Raw genomic sequence first — 22,967 nt, forward strand, 5'->3', positions numbered from 1 at the left:
TTTTTAATTACTATTCTCCTATTTCCAAGAAAAAAATACTCTTAAATCCCATTTTTCAGTTATTTACTTATCTCTTCTTGTCATTTATTTAATTTATTCAGAAGTAACCATAATTTTGTTCAAGTCAACTTCTTCTTTCTTATATTTGTCATAATTTTCTTTCTATGGACGAGTAAATTTATTTTTATCCTTTTTTTCTTATTCTATGTAAGATTAATTAAATTCAAACAAATAGTCATTCTTTATTCAAAAAGAATGTTTTAGGAGATGTTTTTCCTTTTCTATATACATCTCTGTATTTATAAGCTATTTTTTATATATTTAGTATAAATTTTTAAAAATTTATTATCATATTTTCTAACATAATTTTTTTTATACAACACTCTTTCTATTTTTTTAGAGAACTTCTTTTCAATTAGTGTATTCTTTTAATATATTATTATTTTTTTCAATGATTTAATCTTTTTCTCTTAGACTTTCTCTTTTTCTCTTAAAATTAGATAATTAAGAGATTTATTTATTTCATTTAAACTTTTCATCTATCTTTTTTTCTTTACTTTTCCATCTAAGTTTTCAAACTTTCTTTCTTTTATTATTTTTTCTCTTTCATATATAACTATTTCATTTTTTAACTCTTATTCTTCTTTTTTCTAAAAAAAAATTTATTAATCCCATATTTCAGTTATTTAATTTTCTTTTTGTCATGACCTGATCTATGGGACCATGACCGACACTAGGAAATGGGTAAGCTTAAGGCCACCAAATCTCGTAGTAAGCCTGACTATTCACTAACTCAATCAAATTAAAATCTGAACTTAATTCTAAGCACTTTTTCCACAATTAATATTAATCATCAAATTCTACATATTTAATTCGTCTACCAGCATAATTAGGCAAGACTCGAATTTACATAAAATTACCACTGATAAGTCTAAAATTTCTACTGCGGAGAATCTAAAATTTTTACAAGTCAAACATACCAAAATCAATTACATCAACCCGATGATGAAGGAGTCGGGTTGCTAGATAAGAACTGCGAGAAGACTAACAATCACCTGAAAAACAGTGAAATTGAGACTGTCGGTCTCGAGAGTGAGTTAAAATCATATATCCAAAAATAATTACAAATACTTCTATAAAATATTTATTTAATTTGAATTAAACATTAAGTCATGCATAAATATACATGTCATGCCATGCGTAAATAAAAATATAACTTTCACATACTATGGGACAGAGTACTTCAGTAGAACCCTAATCCCAACACTAACATCTCGACTCTCTCATTCTAACAGAACTGGCGCCCAGAGAGCGAAGCTTGACCATGGTCCTTAACTCTAGTCTGGTCACTTAATTATTACTATCACTCTTAGCCTTCAGGCTCTCTTACTCCAACAAGACTGGCGCCTAGAGAGCGAAGCTCGACCAGGGTTCTTACCTCCAGTCTGGTCATTTAGGTTTCCAAATAAGCCGGCGTCCAGAGAGCAATGCTCGACCAGGGACCTATACTCTGGTAAACTCACTTTACTCAGCCCAGAGAGCAATGCTCGACCAGGGCAAGTCCTAAATTTACCTTTTAAAAATTTACAAACCTTTACCCCTTTATTTTTTGTCTCTGATTCATACTAGTGCAACTCATCGATAGTATGTTCTACAGCCGTCCCCTCCCGAGTCAACACGACAACACAAAACTATAATGCATTAATGAAACATATATGAATAGTGATTAAATAAATAATTAAAATATTAAATTATTTAATCAAAACTATCACGTAAAATCTTAGCATGATATGTGAACAGATATATGACTTTAACTCACATATCTAATAACCTCCTAGCTTTGCTCCGATGCCTCGAGTGGAGCGAGCCGAACTGACGGATTATCTAATCACGGAAAATAATTTAATCAATAACATTGAAACATTTGAAAATTAACCCTAGGTCTAGATTCCTAGGACTCACTGTCTAAAAATTCGACTCGGGTAAATTCTACCAAAAATTCGACAGAACCTCCCCTAAACACAGACGTTTACCCTCCGTATAACGGGTTCAGGACCAGCTAGAAAACACTTCAATAATTTCAACAATTTATTTTAACGGGAGTCAGGTCTCCAAGACTTCATTATTTTTCCCCACTCCACAACACATCATAAATCACGACTAATGGTAGACAGTCTGATAAACTATTTATTTAACTAATAAACTTCACATAATTTTTCTAATAATCAACACCACAAATAAACACATAAATTTTATCAATGAATTCTAAAATCAACGGGCCAGAGAATTACCGAGACGCTTGATCGCTCGGTCGACTCGGCTCCAGCTGTTGGAGTCCGATTGACGATCCGAACGCGCCAACGAACTCCAAACGACGCGCTGATGATGATTCTAGCTTTCGATCTTCTGATCCAACCCGATCATTCGGAGAGATTCACAGATGATCTTGGCCATCGATTTTTAAATGGAGTTCGATCGCCACGAAACCAGTGCCATTGGAAAGCTTGAGCTAAGGAGAGTTCGGATATGCTCTCTGATCGGCCAAAGTTCACTAGAGCTCGTCGGAAAAGCCAGAAAACGCCGGCTGCCATCCACTTTCTCTTTCCACCGCAACTACCAACTCCAGTCACCATTTAGGTCGCGACTTCCAAAAGAAAGCCAGCCGCTTCCTCTCTCTCTTTTTCTTTCTTCGCGCTGCACCTCGAGCTCGGACAACTCCTCCTCTCTCCCTCTTCCTTCTTCCCCCGACGCTGATTTCCTCTTCTTCTTCCTTTCTTTTCCTTTTCTTTTCTTTCTTTCCTTATCGGCAATTAGTCCCTGAACTTTTCTTATTTACCATTTAGTCCCTCAACTTTTTTAATTATTAACAATTTTGTCCTGCAAAATCTCCAATTAACCCTTAAACTTTTCTTTAGCTTTTCAATTAAGCCCCTAACTATTTCATTTTGGCCAAAACAGAATTATTATATTTACCCTTGTTTTTAAATATAAAATTACCAAAAAGTCCTTGCCGACATATTTAATTATAAAAATACCAAACATATAAATTTTTATTAAAACCTCATATTAAAAAAATTATATTTTGAATCCTTATTCCAAAATAAATTTCTAATTTAATCCTAACACAATTAATTTAATTAATCAATTTGCTAAATATTTTTTAATTAAAATTAACACCATTTGCTAATTAAAATTTATCATTCCCCGATAATTCTTTTATAAAAATATTATTTACTAATTCTTTCATAACTCTCAAATATAGAATTTTAATTCATATATTCATTTGGGGAAATTGAATGACCAAAAATATAATTTATTTCCCAAAGAATTTACTTAATTAATTCCTTAAAAAATAAATTAATTGGATATAGAAAATAACTCCCTTGTTTGTCTAGCATTAAAATTCCATTTAAATCATTCCAATTTAAACCAAATAAAAATAAAGTAAAATTAATTTAAATAAAAACTCATTTATTAATTATTATTAATATTATCATTATTAAATAAAAATTTCGGGTATTACACTTTTCTTGTCATCTATTTTACTTTATTCACAAGCGAGTCACCATCTTCTTTAACTCAACTTCTTCATTATTCTTATATGAGTCATAGATTTTCTTTTCAAGGACTATTAAATTTATCTTTTATTTTCTTTTGCTTCTTCTATGCTATATTAGTTAAATTCAAACTAGCAGTGTCTCTCTCTGTATAAAAAAAGTATTTTAGGAGATGCTTTATCTTTTCTAAGAATCTTTTCATTTTCTAAAGCTATTTTTATGCATTTTGGTATTTAAGAGTTTATTATCTCATATTCTAGCATAGTTTTTATTCTTACATGACACTCTTTCTATTCTTTAAGTATATTTCTTTTGATCTGGTGTGCTCTTTTAACATATTAAAATTTTTTTCTCTTCTTTTCTTAATGATTTAGTCTTTTTTCTTATGTTTTCTTTTTTTTTTCTCTTAAAATGAAGTATTTAGGATATTAACTTATTTCATTTAAACTTTTTGTCTCTTTTTATTTCATTATTGTTCCTATCTATATTTCACTTATTTACTTTCCTCTTCTTGTCATCTATTTTATTTTATTCATAAGCAAGTTACTGTATGTTCTTTAACTTAATTTCTTCATTATTCTTATGTTAGTTATGTATTTTCCTTTCAAGGACTGGTAAATTTATCTTTATCCATTTTTGCTTCTTCTATGCCAAATTAGTTAAATTCAAATCAGTAGTCTCTCTCAAGTTAGTAGAAAGAGGCTTGTTAAATGATTAAGGAATAAAAGGCAAGTTGAAGCTCAAATTTTAAGAATTTCTACTTGAGCTTGAAAACTCAGAAATTATTTTGATGCCAAGCAACACTAGTGGTTGCGGGTCAAAGTGAGAGTAATAAAATAAGAAGGCTGGTAACAATGGTATGATTAAATCAAAAGTGTTGGTATAGTGGTGGTTAATGGGTATGCAAATAGTTGATTTCTTTTTTATTTGATTTTCATGTCCTAATAGTCTAGAATCGTAGTCCACTAAGGAAGTCATGGATTCTATTGATGGATAGTACAAATTTTAGAAGTTACTTCTATTGACTTCCATAATGGAGCACTTAATTTCGCACAACACTTAATTCTATACTTGGACTAAAAGGTTGTTCTAATACCATTTGTAAAACCGAGCTGCATGAATTGTTAGCCAAACAACTAAAGGTGGGGTTGGACCTTATCTATGTGGCCTGAAAGCCAATCCCTGTATACTAATAATAACTCATTTAGACTCTTATAAACACATTAAATCCATAATCATTTTTCAATATGGGATAACATTACAAACTCCCTTATTCAAAGTGCTAACGTCCTCGTCAAAGTCAGGGTATATAGCCCAATAGTCCAGAATCGTAACCCACCAGGTGAGTCATGGATTATAATAGCAACTCGTATGGATTACAAAGGTGCCTCTCACCGACTTGGCACTTAATTATATACTCGCGTCTAGTATGTTGCTTGGTGTTATAGCTACCTGGCGGTGTGAGTATGGAACTAAGTGTTATGCCAAGTTAAGTGCTACATCATGAATATCAATGGGAGGCACCTCTATAATTTGTACGAGTAACTACTAGAATTTATGATTCACCTAATTGGCTACGATTCTGGTTAAGCTATGATTTGGCTTTAACGAGAGCTTTGAGTGGGGAGATTTTACACCTCATCCATATTAAAAAGTGATTGTGGATTTTGATGTGTCTATAAATGTCTAAATGAGTTACTACTAATACTAAGGATTTGACTTTTGGGCACATGGATAAGGTCAAACTCTGCCTCTAATTGTTAGGTCAGTAGTTCATGCAGTTTTGGGTTTTGTGTTATTCTTGGTTAATGACGATAGTCATTATCAATGGTGGATTTTATTGACAGCAGCAATGGTTAGCTGTGGTAGCGATCTTGTTATTGGTGGTGATGGAGAAAGTGACACCGGTGGTTAAGTTGCGAAGTTTGCAATATTGGTTGGTTATATTTATAATTTATTCAATTTTATTATTTGATTTAATTAATTTAGAGGGTGTTTGGTTCAGAGATTTAATATATCTGACAGTTGTTTCTCACTAAACAACTATATTAAAGTATTTAGTAAAGACTTAAAAAATAACAGCTGATAGCTAATTTGGTCGAAATCAGTTATTGATTGTATCAACTCTATTGTAGAGCTTTTTTTATTAGTTGATAGCTGATTTGATTTTTATTTATTTATTTGGACACTATTATCTTTATTAAAACTTATTAATAATAACTTACTTTAAGTTGATCTTGCATAATTAAATTTTTATATTTTATAATAAATAATTATTATTTGAAATTATTCTTAATAGTTAAATAATTATAATATTTGAATTAGAGAATTTTTTAGTAGAATTTAAATTTAAATATTTATTTTTAAAATATCTTTTATAAATAACTTTTATAATAAATTAATTGAGCTAAAGAAAATAAACTATAATATTTTTATAAGTTATTTTTATTAATTTGTATCATTGAATATAATATAATAAAATATATTTAACGATAAATTATGACTTCAATAGTCATTTAACATAGTAACAATAACTGCTAATAAAACTTTACCAAACAGTTTAATTTATCAGCCATCAGCTACAAGCTATTAACCACTGGCTAGCAGCTGTATTGATCAGTCGAACCAAATAGGCTATTAGTCTATTTTTACTTTTGTATTTTTCTAAAGAGCAAAAAGAGAGATAATATTTTAAATATGACTGATTTATATTTAAAATGGCCTCACTAATCATGCAAATTTTAAGACCGTTAACAATTAGACTTATTTGAACTTTTTATGAAAAGGTAAAGGGTGAGATTGAAGCAATTTAAAGAATAGTGGCTTAATCAGCTATCCCAATTAGTTTAAAGATTCTTTTATATCTTCTATTTAATCAAATTATAGTAGTGTCTAAAAAAAAATAATAAAAATGATACTGTTAACTAAAATTATCATCTATAATAATAACTTAATAGTATATATTACAAAGCAATTTAACAAAATTACTCTAAATACTTTTAAGATAATTGTGTTAAAAATAAGAAAATAAAACAAGTGGAAATACTAATTAATAATGTTTTTTAGACACTAAGTAACTGGTAAAAATTATGGTGAAGTTAATCTCAATCCAAGATTACTTCTTTTTTCTTTTTTGAAAAATAAAAAAATATTTTCTCTTTATCTAGTTTCAATGAAGAGAGAAAATGAAAAGAAAGAGAATTAAAATATAAAATTGATGTTAGGCTTATATTAGAAATAATAATATAAATAATCACTAAATATAATATTTAATTTCATTTTTTATTTATAAAATTTTAATTTATTTATTTCAATTATTAAATATTAATTTTGATTTAATTTAATCATTTTGTAAATAACAGATTGTCACATAGCAAAAATAATTAAGAAAAAAAGTGTAATGAAGAAAGAAAATCGTAATACGGCAGTTTCTTATTGTTAAGGTGACTAAATTATAAATAAAATTAAAATTATATAATTAAAATAAAATAATCTAAAATTTCATGGCTAAAATAAAAGGTTAACTATTTATATCACCATCTACCTATATTAATACTTCTCCCCAACTTTTTGGAGTGAAAATGGATAGAAAATAAATGAAGAGGCAAACATAATCCTACTGTAACTTTTCCAAAAGAAAGAAACAATGGCTAAAATTTAAAGCTCAGTTAGAAGAAAAAAAACAACTTTCTTTTCTAAGAATCAGAATGATTAGGGTAACTACTCATTTAAGAATTTATAAATTTGAATGATTATATAATATTTAAATTTATTCTAAATTCATTTAAAAAAATACATGTGTTATCCGATTCGTCTAAAATCTAAATATAAATATATACATACTACTTGAACTCAATAAAAATTCATTTAATAAATATAGCTATTAAATAAATTCTATGATAATGGGTAGCAGATATCTTACCTGTTAGATATCTATTTATATAAATATTCGTATAATTAAATGTCCATCCATTTATGAACCTGTTTATAGTAATTAAATTTTAAAATATATTAATAAAAATTACAAAATCTAAACTATATAGTTTTAAATAAATTTTATAATTTTAATATTTTTATTATTTTGCTTAGTACACATAATATATATATATGGGTATTAAATAGTGAATTCAGATATATATAGTGTATTCTATATCTGTATCTGTTTAAATAATCAGATTCGAGTAACAGATACTTAAAGGTTCAAATCCAAATCCCACATGGATATTCAAATTTAACGTCTAATCCATTCTAAATCCATTTATAATTATCTATATTCGTTATATTTGGGTTCGGTTGGATCTAGTAGCCAAAAATACCAGTTGGATTGCTATCCCTATTCTTTCCTTCTATTTTTCTTCCTTTCTAAACACAAAGCAATGAGTTCTTTTATATAAAATTACATCTATTGAACAATCACAATTTATTAATTTTTTGACATTAAAATAAGATAGTATATATATATATATATATATATGTAAATTAAAGATAAAAATTTGATATGAATTAAAAAATATAAAAATATCAATATAATATAAATTTACCTATAAATTGAATAGAGAAATGTTAATAGTTTATATTTTGTATTCCTATCACATATTTCATTAAAACTTAAATACATAAACAAAATAGTAGAAAATGAGAATCCAAGGTGTCTTTTTATTTTTTATTTTTTTATCATTATGCTAAAGTTATTGCCTCTACGTTTTGGTCTTAATTTAAACTAATCACTTTTAAAATGCTATACAAGAGTTTGGACTTAATTTAAACTAGTCATTTTGTACGATTATCGTTATATTTTAATTATAAATAATAATATAAAATAAATTTATAATAAATATTATTAGAAGTTCCAAATATATTATAATTATTTGTCATATTATAGAAAATAATAACAGTTTAAATATTTTTGGTGTCTTTGTTAATAAATTTTGAAATATGAAATTTTTATTAATGCAATAAAAGCAACGTTTATTTTAAAAATATTAACTAATTAATTCTTTAATTCTATATATAAATAAAACCCAAATATATATTTTATAATTAGAAATCATAATATAATTAACAAACTAACTTAGTAGTTTATATATATTAAACATATATTAAAATATTATTTTTTAAAATTAGAATCATTTTTAATTAAATAGTTAATTTATTAATTAATATAATTTTTAAATATAATTTTTAAATTAAAATTACTGTTTAATTAAAAATAAATTTATTAATTAATAAATTAAAATAAAAAATTATAAAATTATAAAAATTTGAATTGCATGTGTATTTAGATAAGCATATATCTCAGAAAGAACTTTATAAATTAAAATTGTAATACATTTCAGAAATATTCTTTATCTCATATATATATATATATATATATATATATTATTTTAGCTAATTAATGGTCTCAATTTATAAAGAAATTTTTTTAATATTTTCACATAATTTATAGTTTTGATAGATAAAAACTAAGAGAAATTTGAAAAAGAATATATACTCTTCAACTCACTCAATAAAAATTGGCCTTTATAGAGAATGTTGATCAAAGGCTAGAAGACAAGAGAATGTTGAACCTCAAGAAATATTTTCTTTTCAGGGGTTGGAAACATTAAATAAAAATCCTCTAACTAAAAAATAAAAAATATAATTAAATGCCAAGAAAATAAGTTTAAAATATTTTAATTTTATATTATTATATTTTTATTTTATTAATATTTCGAAATTATTAGTTTGAATAAAAATAAAAATAAAAACCTTAATGAAAAACTATAAGACATGTATAGATTTTTTTAAATTCTAAATCAAAAAAAAAAAACACAGGAGTTTAATAAAATAAAATAAAAGTACAGGGATGGATAAAATAAAACTGAAAAGTTAAGGGGCTCAATAATAAATTTTACCTAAATAATAATAATTAATAAACAGTACCAGAAAACAAGAAGTTTCCCTTTGTAAGTTGCAACAGCTAGTTTTCACAAATAATATTTAAATAATTTAAATAGAAAAATAATAAAAGCATAGTGGATAAATGAAGAAGAAGACAAATAGATTTTCGCCATATAAAAGCAACTACCCTGCTCCCCTTTTCATTTCTCTTTTCTCTCTCTTCCTCAGATCCATACATTACTTGCAGATCTCATTTGCAGCTCCACCGACATCTATTCTGTTGTATTTCCAGTTTCACTTTACTTCTTTTACAATTTCAAGCTTGTTTCCCTCTTTATTGGATCTTTTACTAAATTTTGTGTTAGTATTTTGTGAAAAGATTGAAAATTTGAAGTGGGTTCTTAAAAAGATTGAAGAGGGTTTCTTTTATGTTTTGTTTTGATGGTTGATGAACATAGAAGGAGTTTGAAGAAGAGAGTGAGGAGGAAAGTTTGAAAGTAAATGAGGCTAATTTTGCATTAGAAGAGGAAAAGATTTGAAGTGGGAACCCATTTGTTTTTTTTTTTCTTTCTTTTCTTTTTTGTTACTGTTGAAATAAAGCAAAGCGATTTTTTTTTGTTTTCTTTTTTTGATCCAACAAGAACAAGAACAAGAACAAGAAAGGGTCTTGTGGGTTTTGTAAAAAGATGCAGCGAGATCACCAAAAGAAGGTTTGCCCTTTACTTTTCTCTCTTTAATATATATGATCTGGGTGGTTGTTAACTTTAAAAATTATGCAAGATCATGGGATACTTTGAACTTAACGAAATTTGTAATTTTTGATTCTTTGTGCTTCTTTCTAAAGATTACTAATAGGGTTAATAATGGGTTTTTTGTAACATTTTTTTTACCTTGATCATGGGAATATTTTCTTTTATTTTTCAACTTCAACTTTATTTTTGTAGATCTCTGAGGGAGTATGCAATCTTTTTGTTTCAGTTTGTGAAAGTTAGGATCTGAATCAATCTTATTATTAACTCATGTCTCAATGTACTTATTTTGGATTAAGTTGAAATTACATTTCAAAATTTGGATAATTAGTTTATGTAGAGATGATGAAGTTGAGTTTCTTTTTGCTGTTTTATAAACCTTGATTGTTTGTTTATGTTAAGTTCTGATTCTTTTAATTTGCTGTATTTCCAAATCTATGAATTAATAATGGCGATTTTTCCTTTTTCTTTTTTAACTTTCTTTAATTTCGTTTTCAAAGTTGGGGAATCGGATTAACAACAGCAGAAGCATACTTTTTCTCCATTCTTCTTTTCTAAAATTTTAATGCTGGGTTTCACACACACATATATATATATATATATGTTTTCTGGTTCTTGATTACATATTTTCTTGTTTAAGTATATTTCATATGAATTGCTACTATAATAATTGGGAGTCAATTGGATTTTGCAATAGATTCTGTATTTGATTATTCACTAAAGCAAATTGTTGGGCCGTGGTCACTGTTCAGAACCTGATTCTGTTTCCTAAAGTTGATTACCTGTCTAAATCCATCTATTTATCTCTTGCTTTTCCAAGTTCCCTTTTATTTCGTTTCTAGTACACTTGGAAGTATGCTATTAGTCATTTGCTGGTGATGGAATTGTACCTCTCTATGGTGAGGATAACATAGTATTTATACATGTCCAAGAGTTGACAATTTATGTTATTGTATCCTGATTATTTTGGCTTCATGCCATTTGTATGTGTGGGAGTTAGAGCATTCTGTATTTTGTGGTCACATGCATGTTTATTATTTCTCATACTTCTTTTATGTATTTTTTCCAAAGGGTGTCCTCTTGGATGAATTTTGGTTTTCTGGATTTCAATTTTACCTATTTTATACATGTAGGAAGATCTATACAAGCTTGAATGTGAGACTTTGTTTTATTATGTTTCAGGACTTGAAAGAAATTGACTTTTTCACTGAGTATGGGGATGCCAATAGATACAAAATTCTGGAAGTCATAGGAAAGGGGAGCTACGGAGTTGTTTGTGCAGCAATTGACACCCACACTGGAGAAAAAGTGGCAATAAAAAAGATACATGATGTTTTTGAGCACATTTCTGATGCTATTCGGATATTGAGAGAAGTCAAGTTGCTTAGGCTTTTGCGACATCCTGATATTGTTGAGATTAAGCGCATAATGTTGCCACCGTCAAAGAGGGAGTTCAAAGATATTTTTGTCGTTTTTGAGCTGATGGAGTCTGATCTTCATCAAGTTATCAAAGCTAATGATGATTTGACCCGCGAACACCATCAGTTTTTCCTTTATCAGATGTTACGGGCACTGAAATACATGCATACAGGTGGATTTTCTTTTTAATGGCATTGTTGTCTCTTCATTTTTTGTTGTTTTCTCTTGTTTCATTGATGCTCTTTGTGACGCCTTTGGTGCATTTGGGTTTGTAGTCTTTTATTGGCAGCAAAAACTGCTCCATTGTCATTCTGCACCATGCTTACGTACTCGGTTTAACTTAAGATTATTGTTAACATTTGGCCCATCCGAACTTAATTTGATTTTGTCTTTCTGTTGCAGCAAATGTTTACCATAGAGATCTTAAACCCAAGAATATACTAGCAAATGCAAATTGCAAGCTTAAAGTTTGTGACTTCGGATTAGCTAGAGTAGCATTCAGTGATACACCAACCACAGTTTTTTGGACGGTATGTAGGTATAGTGCAATTGTTTTTAATGCATAAGAGCTGATTTATATCTCTTACTTACAAGTATTTATTGGCGGTGCATCGTCCAGGATTATGTTGCAACAAGATGGTATAGGGCACCAGAGCTATGTGGATCATTTTTCTCAAAGGTACAGCTGGCCTATCCTGTGTCTTTCTTTTTCTGAGTGGCAACATGACTGGAGCATGATATATATATATATATATATATGGTATCATAGACCCAATTTTGTTTTTTGGCCCGTTTGTTATTGTTTTCATCTCAACCTTCTACCTGCATGTTCACAAGCAGATGGATCCATTAACCTTCCTTTGGTATTATTTGACTTTAAATTCTGTGCTCAACTTCTTGGGATATTTGCTGCTTTAGTTTCACACTGTATCTCTTGAGTTTTCATCTTTGTCAACTTTGACATAATACTATTTCCTGTTCCTCTTTTAAATTTTTGAACTAGTATTATATTGTTTTGTGAACACGTCACTTGTCTGTGGGTGTTGGGGATGCTGATTTGGTCACATGCACTTGTTTCATGACTTTTTTTTTTTTTGAAATCTATTAAGCTGAAGCCCATGCTAATAGATTCAATAATTTCAAACTCCTCTCCCAAAATAAATAAATAAATAAATACAAATGAAAATAAAATAAAATAAAACTCCTATTATATGTACTTGAATGTTCTTGAAAAGTGCTGTAATATCCGTAGATTATGATGAAAACACACGGTGTTATTTTATGTTCTTTACAAGTATGTTAATGCATGTTGACAATGATGGACAAACTTCTAGTCAGTGTTATTCATGCTACCCCTTAGTCCTACTGTGTTTTCCTTAATTCCTCCAGGTGAACCTTTGTCTGGCAATAGAAAGCATTAGTCCTTCGGGATGCTTATCTGGCATAGCATTGAAGAAATATGGTTATCTATAAAATGCTTCTAAGTGCTTTATAGTAAGCAGTAATGCCTAGATTATAATAATTCTTGTTCAGGAGGACTATGAACTCTCCTGGAAGTGAATATCTGTCATTCAGGTAATCGTGTCAGGTTATGCCAATTTTCTGGAGTAGTTAAAGTGTGAATTGAAGTTTATAGTACTCTTCTGATCTGCGTTTTAACCTTTTCTGCAGTATACACCAGCAATTGATGTTTGGAGTATTGGCTGCATATTTGCTGAGGTCTTATCGGGGAAGCCACTGTTTCCTGGTAAAAGTGTTGTTCATCAGTTAGATTTGATCACTGATCTTCTGGGGACTCCTTCACCAGAAACTGTATCTGGAGTATGATGCCTCTTTAAGCCTTTTTTTTTTTTATTTTTCTTTTCCCTGTATTGTTGTTAATTTTAATGTTCTACATTCATGTATTGACTGCATTTTTGGGAAAAAAACACAGGTTCGAAATGACAAGGCAAGGAAATACTTGACGGAGATGAGGAAAAAGCATCCTGTGTCATTTACTCAGAAATTTCCAAATGCAGATCCTTTAGCACTCCGCCTGTTGCAAAGATTATTAGCATTTGATCCAAAAGATCGACCAACTGCTGAAGAGGTCATTGCTTTGTCCTATTCTCTGGCTTGTAACAAATGCTGTCCTTTAAGATGTTTATAGTTGTTAAACTAGTGTAGGTTCTTATTTTTGTTGCCCGAGTGTCTACGATTCCTGTTTTATTTACTATACTGAAGGCCTGTAATTCTTGTTTTTCTTAAACTTAATAGGCATTGGCTGATCCTTACTTCAAGGGCTTGGCCAAAATTGAGAGAGAACCTTCTTGTCAACCAATTTCAAAGCTGGAGTTTGAGTTTGAAAGGCGAAGGGTGACAAAGGAGGATGTCAGAGAACTGTTATATCGGGAAATACTGGAGTACCATCCACAGCTGCTGAAGGACTACTTGAATGGAAATGAAGGCACTAACTTTCTCTATCCTAGGTTATAAATGCTTTCATCTAATCATCATTCTATATTTTAGTATGTTTAAGCTTGTTCCCCACAACTGATGGCATGTAATTTCAATGCAGTGCTATAGGTCATTTTAGAAAGCAGTTCGCTTATCTTGAGGAAAATGGTGGTCGAAGTGGACCAGTGATTCCTCTTGAAAGGAAGCATGTTTCCCTTCCACGGTATGAACATTTATGAATGGAATTCATCATTTCTAGCAGTTAACTCTTAACTGCTAAATCCATGAATGCTTGAGATGCTTTTCCTATAATTATGCTGATCAAGTGTGTTTTTCATCTTCTCTACTTTTTGCAGGTCTACTGTACACTCAAGTACAATCCCTCCTAATGTGCAGCCGACTTCAACTGCATTTGATAACCGACAAGTTGCTGAAGAGGCTGCTAAAAATTATAGAGCAACAGATTCAATTTCTGGAAATGCATCAAAAGTTTCTCGGCCACCACCACGGGTACCGGCAGGTATTCACATATTTATTTTGCTTGCGTAGTGTTGAAGGGCCGTTGATTTGTGGAGGACTTGTGAAAATTGTGAAAGCCTGAGTTGCTGAAGTTGTGAATGGATTAATTGGAATTTCAGATGGCTTAATCATCAAGAGTTATTGCTTTAGAGGCCAAGTTCTTTATATTTTAGACTATTTTAGATATAGAAACGTGAATAACATGAAATCTCTGATATTGAATTTACCTTCTGATAATATTTTGAATCTGGTTCCAAAAGTATTGACTAGCATCTGTGGCTCAAGTACTGTAAAAACTGATATGGGTTTGAAGACCAGAAGCTGGAGTTACGCTTCTAGGTGATCTTGGAAACTGTATGACTATAATTCTTTGAGAGCATGTTATTCTGCTCATGAATGGAGACTTCCTTTCTTCGCTGTTTTATATTATCCTGCTCATGAATGGGATCTTGCCTTGTTTCTTGGCTTGAATTTTTTCGCTGTTTAGATGACAGTTTCTTTCCTTTGTTGCACAGCAAAACCAGGGAGAGTAGTTGGATCAGTTGTACCATGTGAGAATGGAAGAAACGTCAAAGATGCCTGTGATTCAAGGATATTTTATAGGAACGCCGTCCTCCCTCCACAGACGGTCTCTCCTCATTGTTTCTTCAGGACCAACACAATGATACAAGAGAAGTCCATGATGGCGTCTGAGAAGGATACTTCACAAGTGAAACGACAGCCTCTGCAGTCTAACATAGCAGCAAAACCTACCCCTGTCATGGCCATTGACATGAATGCCAACCCATACTATCAGCCACAAGCAAAGGTTGAACAATTAAACGAGCGAATTGCCATGGATGCAAAACTGCTTCAAGCACAATCCCAGTTTGGTGCAGTTGGTGCTGCTGCTGTAGCTGTGGCAGCTCATAGGAATGTGGGAACTGTTCAGTATGGATTGTCTTAAGCTGGCCGGCTTCATTTGTGAATCCTGCAACCATTCTAAGCCAGAATTCCGAGGGAAAAATGGTGGGTCTCTCCGGCCGGAGGTGGTTTTAACAGGCATAGTATAGTCCAGTCCTCACTGTGTATTTATTTACATCCCTCTGTAATTAGAATCCTACGCCATTTATTTTGTTAATGAAAATAAGTTCTCTTAGATTTGGAAGGAATTAATTCTCCTGGTTTGTGCACATATGATGTAAAATTCTCTTGTACGGGGGTAACATGGAAGAAATAGAATTGGTATTCAAAATTTATTTTGAGGAAATTACCAGTGGTGAATTCAGGTTTTTTATTGGGATTTTAAATCAGCGATTTTATAATTTTTTTATTTTTATAAAAAATCTATGGATTTAATTTAAATTCATTGAATAGTAAGTAAAAGAAAAATAGTTTAAAATTTTTATGAATTTTTAAATTTTTTATCTTTTAATTTTTTTTTTTAAGAGTTTATATTTTTTATTTAGAAGGTAAGAAATTTCAAAATTCACTAATGAGGAATGGGAAGTATGGTTGTCAAATTCTCTGGTTTTTCTCATTTTTTTTAAGGATGATTGAGAATAAATTTATAATAATGAAATTGTCTATTCTTCTCCCCTTTTGGCACCAACAAAAAAAGACACAAGGAAAAACAAAGGAAAAGAAAATAAGGCATAAAAGGAAACATAATAACCAAATAAAATATCCCAAAAGCAGTAAGAGCTACAGACTAGCAAATGTTTGAGGAAGAGTTTTAAAAATAAGTATAAAACTAGTTGGGAGAGAGGAAATGACTCTTGATGAAATCCGCATCCGCTTGACGAGTGTCATATTTTCCTTCCAAGTCATCAAAACGAGCATTCAATTTTTCAAACTTGGCATAAAGCTTGCATCAAAATGAATGATGATTTGTTGTACCCAAGATTCGATGGAGGGGGAGAAGAGTCACCAACTATGTTGCTCATTGCGTGCTTCATTTCTATCAAAATAAGTTCTCCATTAGCATTGAGAAACCTACGCTCAATAGGAGCCACTTCTTTGATCACCTCCATCTCAGCTAGACTTGAAAGATCAATGGAGACATTTTCACATATCTTGAGTGGCTTAAATGAGTACTCTGTAGGATTAAGACACTTAAGAAAAAGGGCAATTTTAATGATCAAGCTCCCTATCACAATTCTAATGTAAGTTCTTTATAAGTGTCCTATATAATATTCACAAAATCCAACCAACCATTTTTAGTTACCAAATCAATAATTTTCTCTTTCAAACCTAACTTTCTAAGGTATCCTAACAAAAATGCTTATAGGGGGTAATAGTTCTAGTTTTCAAATACCCATACCTCTCCTTTTGTTGAGCATTAAAAAGAGTGGCAACATAGTCTCCTTTCCCTTCCTTGGATTTGGCTTTCTTAGATAGAACTTTGAATCTCTTTACCATTGATGAGAAGAGATAGGAAAGCTATGGATTTAAATTAAATTTAGAGAAAGAGGAATTTTGAAAAGCAAGAGTGAAAATATATTTGAGAGAGGAAATTTTCGAAAGAAAAGAGTGAGTTGAGATGGATGAGGGTTGGAAAGACTAAAACTTGAGGAGATAAAGAAAATTTAATTAATTTTTAAAAAGATTCATTATAAAATGAAGTTGCATAAATTGCAGTGTTCACCCCCTTGAAGATAAGTTTTCATAGTTACGAATCTTGAATTTTATGGGTGGCACACCTACCCATGAACCCTACTGTTGCTTAAAAACCATCTTCACGGCTGTAAAGAGCACAATTTTATGGGTGGGAAGAAACACACCTAGCCGTGAATTAGAGGAATAACATAAAATTTTAAAACATTTTAAAATACATGTCAAACAAGTTTGAGCATAATTTAGGCTTCATGGGAGTTAGTATGTATGAGAAAGAGACTGTTTATGAGTGCTCAACATATATGAAGAGATGCACAAACACTAAAGGTTCACAATAATTTGAATCAATTTTCTAAGTAAAATAATCAAGTAAGAGAAACATGTACAAATCACAATAAAGTATTATCAAGCATCCCAATCTCTCAAAAAATGATGCCTAATGTCTATACGCTTGCTTCTAAAGTATTGGATATTACTCTTAGAGAGATTCATAGCACTTGTACTGTCACATTTGATAGGAATGTTGTCAAGTGATCTCCCAAAATCCTTAAGTTGTTGTTTAATCCAAAGCATTTGAGTGTAACAATAATCAATCACCACATATTTGGCTTTGATTAGACAGGGCAACTGAATTTTATTTCTATCATAAGTACTTTATCTATCTAAGATGCTTCTTGCATAGTCTGCATCTAAATAACTAATAAACTCAAATGTATTACCCTTAAGATACTAAAGTCCTAAATGCAATGTACTAATGAGATACTTTAAAATCTTTTTAATCGTATGCAAATGAGATTCTTTAGGACAAGATTAAAAATGGGTACATACAAACGACAAATATGATATTAGGTCTAGTAGCAGTATGGTAAAAAATACTACCAATCATACCTTGATATTTCTTCTCACAAATGGTTTACCACTTTCATCCTTATCAAGTTTGATTGTTCTACTCATTGGGGTCTTGCTTGGCTTGGCTCCATCTATACCGAACTTTTTAAGCAGCTTTTTGGTGTACTTAGCTTGATTGATGAAGATACGCACATCACATTGTTTGATTTAAAGTCCACAAAAATCCTTTAGCTCCCCTATCATGCTCACAAATTCACTTTGCATACACTTAGAATACTCATCACACAAGCATTCATTAGTAGCACCAAATACAATATCATCAACATATATTTACAAAATTAACATGTCATGCTTATGCTTTTTAATGAAAAGAGTTATATTAACTTCTCCTTTTACAAAACCATTTGACAAAAGAAATGAGCTCAATCTTTCATACCAAGTTTTAGGAGCTTATTTTAAACCATATAAAGTGTTAGCCTAAGCCATTTTATGACTTTAAAAATCCTTGATTCTGATTTTGACATTCAGATTGAGCAGTACTAATTGTACATTTCAAGTGTCTCTTTTATAGAATTTTTTCTTAATGTTCAAAAGCCTCAAAATCATTTTTGCCTCCTAAATTATGACCACCATCAACAAGTTGCGAGCACAAAATTAGAAGACTATTGATATAAGTAGAAAAGATATATAATTTATTGATAATCGATACAAAATACATGGAGACCTAATATATAGACAGATTATAAAGGCTAAAAAAAGAAGACTTATCTCTATAAGAAACTACAATTCTACGAGAGTAATCACCAGCTAATGTTTAAGGATATATTCTACAATAAATCAATTATAACTATCACCTAATTTACAGCTTCTAATTTCTTAGTTTGATCTTTAATCTATAAGATTTTTAACAAAATTTATATTCTTAGAAGCTATTGTAGCAAGGTTAAAATCGTGATTGTGATGAAGAGCGATGCATAGTCTTCTTTGGATTAATGAGATCACGACCGCTATTAGGAGATTGAGAATGCAACATTCGTACGAATTAGGTAGATTACCACTAATTACTTTACCTCAACAAATAATGGAGTGCCATATGGATTATAGCTGTTGAAACTTTAATAAATATGATAATTATTTAGGTGTTGCGAGCGCGATTTAGCTATTATGAGCATGACATGGTCATCGCGACTGCGACTGTACTCTGAAAGTGCATTTAATGCACTATCAAGAGCTAAAAGCAAAATATGGCCTATACCTTTAGGATAATGTATCTTTAGTAGTTTGGGGCTATAAACAACCTTTGTATCAGATTTTTTGAATTATTTGTACCATATTTCTAGTCATAATATGTATATTGATAAGAAGCCTATTTAACTTTATCCCATTTTTTATGGTTTTTTAATCTAATTTTTTGAATTATTCAATTTTACATATTTCTTACATTAATTTCTTTATGAATTAACCTTGTGAGGTTATTGTAAGAGCTTTATGCTCTTGTGAGGTTTGATTGTTAACCTAAACACGTAGGCTTGGGTTTAAGAGTTAGCCTAGGATCAAAACTCTTATAAGGTTGTGCATTAGCCATAAAACAAAAGTTGTAAGGTTCGGTATGAGCCTAAATACTAAGTTGGGAGTAGGCTTGTCAAAGCTCTATTGTAATTATGATTGTGGTTAGTGAAACACCTATTTGGAGATTAGAAAGTGGACACAGGGTTAGTTAATATCCAAACCACTATAAACTAAGTGTTCTTTTCTTCTTTATTTTCTTAATTTTAAAATTTTTAATTGCCTGTTATTTTTGGTTTTCATTAATTCAATCCCCCCTTCTTGTCGAGGCTTTGTACTTACAAATCAAGCTTAAGTGCGTGGGTGAAAGATTAAGATGGATAATAAGGAGTTTACCACTTAAGACCATACTTTTATTAGTCCAATTATACCCATTGGAGTACAAGATGGAAATATACTTAGATAGTGATATGATGGACGTATAAGACTGTGTTTAGAAGGAGTGGAGGCCTCCAATACAAGATGTTGATGGTGTTAAAATCGCTCATGATAGAGATGAATAGGTTGAAGCACATGTAAGAGACAATGGTAAAAATAAAAGAGCTTTGATTGTTCTTTTGAGCTCTTTTCCAAAAGAAGAATGTGAGAGTTCAACACCTCCCCACTACTTAAAAGATTTGGAAGACTTTGAAAAATTACCATAAGGGTACATAATAAGTAAAATCTAAGAAGATCTAACTCTTAGTGATATAATATGAACTTTTCAAAATGAAGCCTAATAAAAGCATCATCGATATGACTAATCAGCTTTTTACTATCATTTACAACTTCAGGAAGTTGGGTAAACATTATGAGCTTGCTGACATCAACAACAAGATCCTCAAAGCTCTACCTTTTACGGACTATAGTTTAAGAGTGGCTAGTATTGAGGAAGCAAATGAAGATATGGATAAGGTTTCCATCGATGAGCTTATTGGGAAGCCTCTAATCGATGAGATGGCTTTAAAGAAGGAAGAAGATTAAGACAAAGAAAGAGAAAGCAAGAAAAAGCTCTTGGCTCCTAGAAGCTCCATTAAGCAACATCAAGAGAGTGAAAACTTAAATGCATATATTCGAGTCTAGTGATAATGAGGATGGGGAGCTTTTTATGCTTTTAAGGAGAGTCAATGAGATTATAAAGAATAAGAGAAGGGAGGAAAGGCCTTTCAAGAAGTCTTCATCCGGCTCCAACTCAAGTTGTAATAATAGCAAGGAGAAGAAGAGTGACCTCACTTGTAGTGGATGTGGGAAGTAAGGGCACATCAAGGCCGATTACTACAAAAGAAAAAATAAGAAGAAGTTTAAGAAGGAGAAGGATAAGAAGACGGTTTTCAAGGCAACATAGGATTATTCCTGTTCAAATGAAGATGAAAAAGAAGTTGCTAACCTTTTCTTCATGGCATTGAATGATGACTCTAATAAAATATATTATATTTCTCACACTTGTAATAAATGATGAATGTATTGATAATGTGTATTATGTAAATGATGATGAACTTGTTGAAGCTATGAATTTTAAATGTAAAAAATATTATTTGAAAATAAAATTTTACACAGATAAGTATTCAAAATTTGGACAAGATTTTAAAGATTCGGATAAATAAATTTCTACTCTTATTTCATCAGATGATGATTTGAAAAGATCTTTTAAGTGAACTCTCATCTCAAACCTCCTCTTTTAGATCTCTTTCTAAAGAAAAAGTAAACGTTGAGAAATTGAGCTTTAATTTTTAAATTTCATAAAGGAAAGAATGATGATTATAAAATTAAGTTGATAGATATAATTTAATAAATTTTTAATATTTAAAATTAATTTATAATATTTAAAAAAATAGCAAACTAGCTATTTTTAAATATTCTTCTTAATCTTTTAAGATTTTAACATTTTATTAGTGCAATAATATAAAAATTATCTTAAAAATATTAATTAATTAATTTTGATATTACTTAAATTAATATTATCAAAATAATTGATATTACTTTTTCTAAAGTAAAAATTTATTGTACAATTAAAAAATTAATTTATAATTGAATAATATTTAGAATATAAGTTAAGATATTATTTTCCAGAATTAGAATTGTTATCTAATTAGAAAAGTAATTTATTTACTAAAATATAATTAATATGCTATTTTTTAAGATAGAATTAGTATTATTATCTGATTAGAAAACTATTTATTAGTTAACACAATATTAAAATATAATTAATATGTAACTTATTAATCAATAATTAATAAAAGAACTATAAATTTAACATAAGCTTGAATTCCATGTGTCAAAAATAAGTATACATGTCAAAACAAAAATCCTATATATCAAAAACAAGCATATGTCAAATATTTAGATCTCAAAAAAAAAAAAAAAAAAAATATATATATATATATATATATATATATATATATATATATATATATATATATATAATAAATCTCTAATATAAAGGATGTTGCGAAAATGATAATTCACGCACTAATGTTCCTGATCCTAAAGGAAAGAAAAAAGCACCGCAAAGCTCAAGAGACAAGCCTCAAAAATGCCAATTATTCCTATTGGACTTTTTTTTTTTATTCTTGTTCAAAATTTTTAAACTCTTAAGTAGTTTTCAAAACTCTCAATTTGAACAATAACAATTCAAATTGCATTAGGTATTTGAGCTTTGATGAAGTTATCCCTTTATAGTAAAACTAACGGGTTGTTTTTTGTTCGGGAAAGACAGAAAATGAGGGGGGAGAAAGTGAAGGGGAGAAGATGGCATTATAAAGGTAATTTCCACCTGCTTGAAAGATATGAAGAGAAAATGAGGACAGGAGAAATTAAAGCGAAAATGAGTCTCTCGGGCCCACCAATTTCTATCATCTAATTTTGGGGAGAGAATTGGAAGAAACTCATATAATTTATATTAACTTCCAAAACTATCCTTATTTACATACCAATTTTACCTCTTTTAAGTTTCTCTTTTCAAGAGTAAGATTACATGAGAAAGGGTGTAAAAGTCTTCTTAACAAATATATAACTCCCTCTCTTTTCCCTTCACAGTTTCTAAGGAAGTAAAATTACATAGTCATTCCCCTACTTTTCTCTCATTCCCAAATAATTCAAGAAAAAATAAATATTCTCTTTTATAACTTTTTTCCCACTCGCAGTTTAATTTTTTATATATATTTTCTGCTTTAGTTCTTACATAAGATTGGACTTTTATAGGTGGAATTTGACCCAACAAGAATTGATGGGTGAACATGTTATGAAGGTGGTAACATATTAAGATTGGAAATTATAACAACAATTGGTGGAGATATCTTGCAGTCAAAATGAATGGTGATGGTGGTTTACTATCAGAAGAGGCAATTTGGGTTGATGCAAAAGGTTTAGGGGGTAAATTGGACCTTATTCTATCCGCGCGTTTTAACTTAGTGGTGCA

At 29.9% G+C, this 22,967-nt stretch overlaps 1 protein-coding gene across 1 annotated transcript; it reads left to right on the forward strand.

Moving 5' to 3' along the window:
- The first annotated feature begins 9,637 nt into the window (after window positions 1–9,637).
- LOC8258703 (mitogen-activated protein kinase 19) lies at window positions 9,638–15,809 on the forward strand. Its single transcript, XM_002528431.4, has 10 exons — window positions 9,638–10,147; window positions 11,369–11,777; window positions 12,008–12,135; window positions 12,225–12,284; window positions 13,277–13,426; window positions 13,539–13,694; window positions 13,862–14,073; window positions 14,163–14,264; window positions 14,398–14,561; window positions 15,076–15,809. Exons 1-10 carry the CDS (start codon window positions 10,124–10,126, stop codon window positions 15,504–15,506), a joined length of 1,836 nt encoding a protein of 611 aa, XP_002528477.2. The 5' UTR covers window positions 9,638–10,123; the 3' UTR covers window positions 15,507–15,809.
- Window positions 15,810–22,967: the final 7,158 nt, after the last annotated feature.

This window comes from Ricinus communis, chromosome 9 (assembly GCF_019578655.1).
Source record: "Ricinus communis isolate WT05 ecotype wild-type chromosome 9, ASM1957865v1, whole genome shotgun sequence".
Taxonomy (NCBI): Eukaryota; Viridiplantae; Streptophyta; class Magnoliopsida; order Malpighiales; family Euphorbiaceae; genus Ricinus; species Ricinus communis.

Coding starts and splice junctions, on each gene's coding strand:
- LOC8258703 (XM_002528431.4), top strand. CDS start 10,124: ATGCAGCGAGATCACCAAAAGAAG. Junction 13,427..13,538: donor CACCAGAAACTGTATCTGGA/GTATGATGCCTC, acceptor AAAAAAACACAG/GTTCGAAATGACAAGGCAAG. Junction 14,074..14,162: donor ACTAACTTTCTCTATCCTAG/GTTATAAATGCT, acceptor ATTTCAATGCAG/TGCTATAGGTCATTTTAGAA.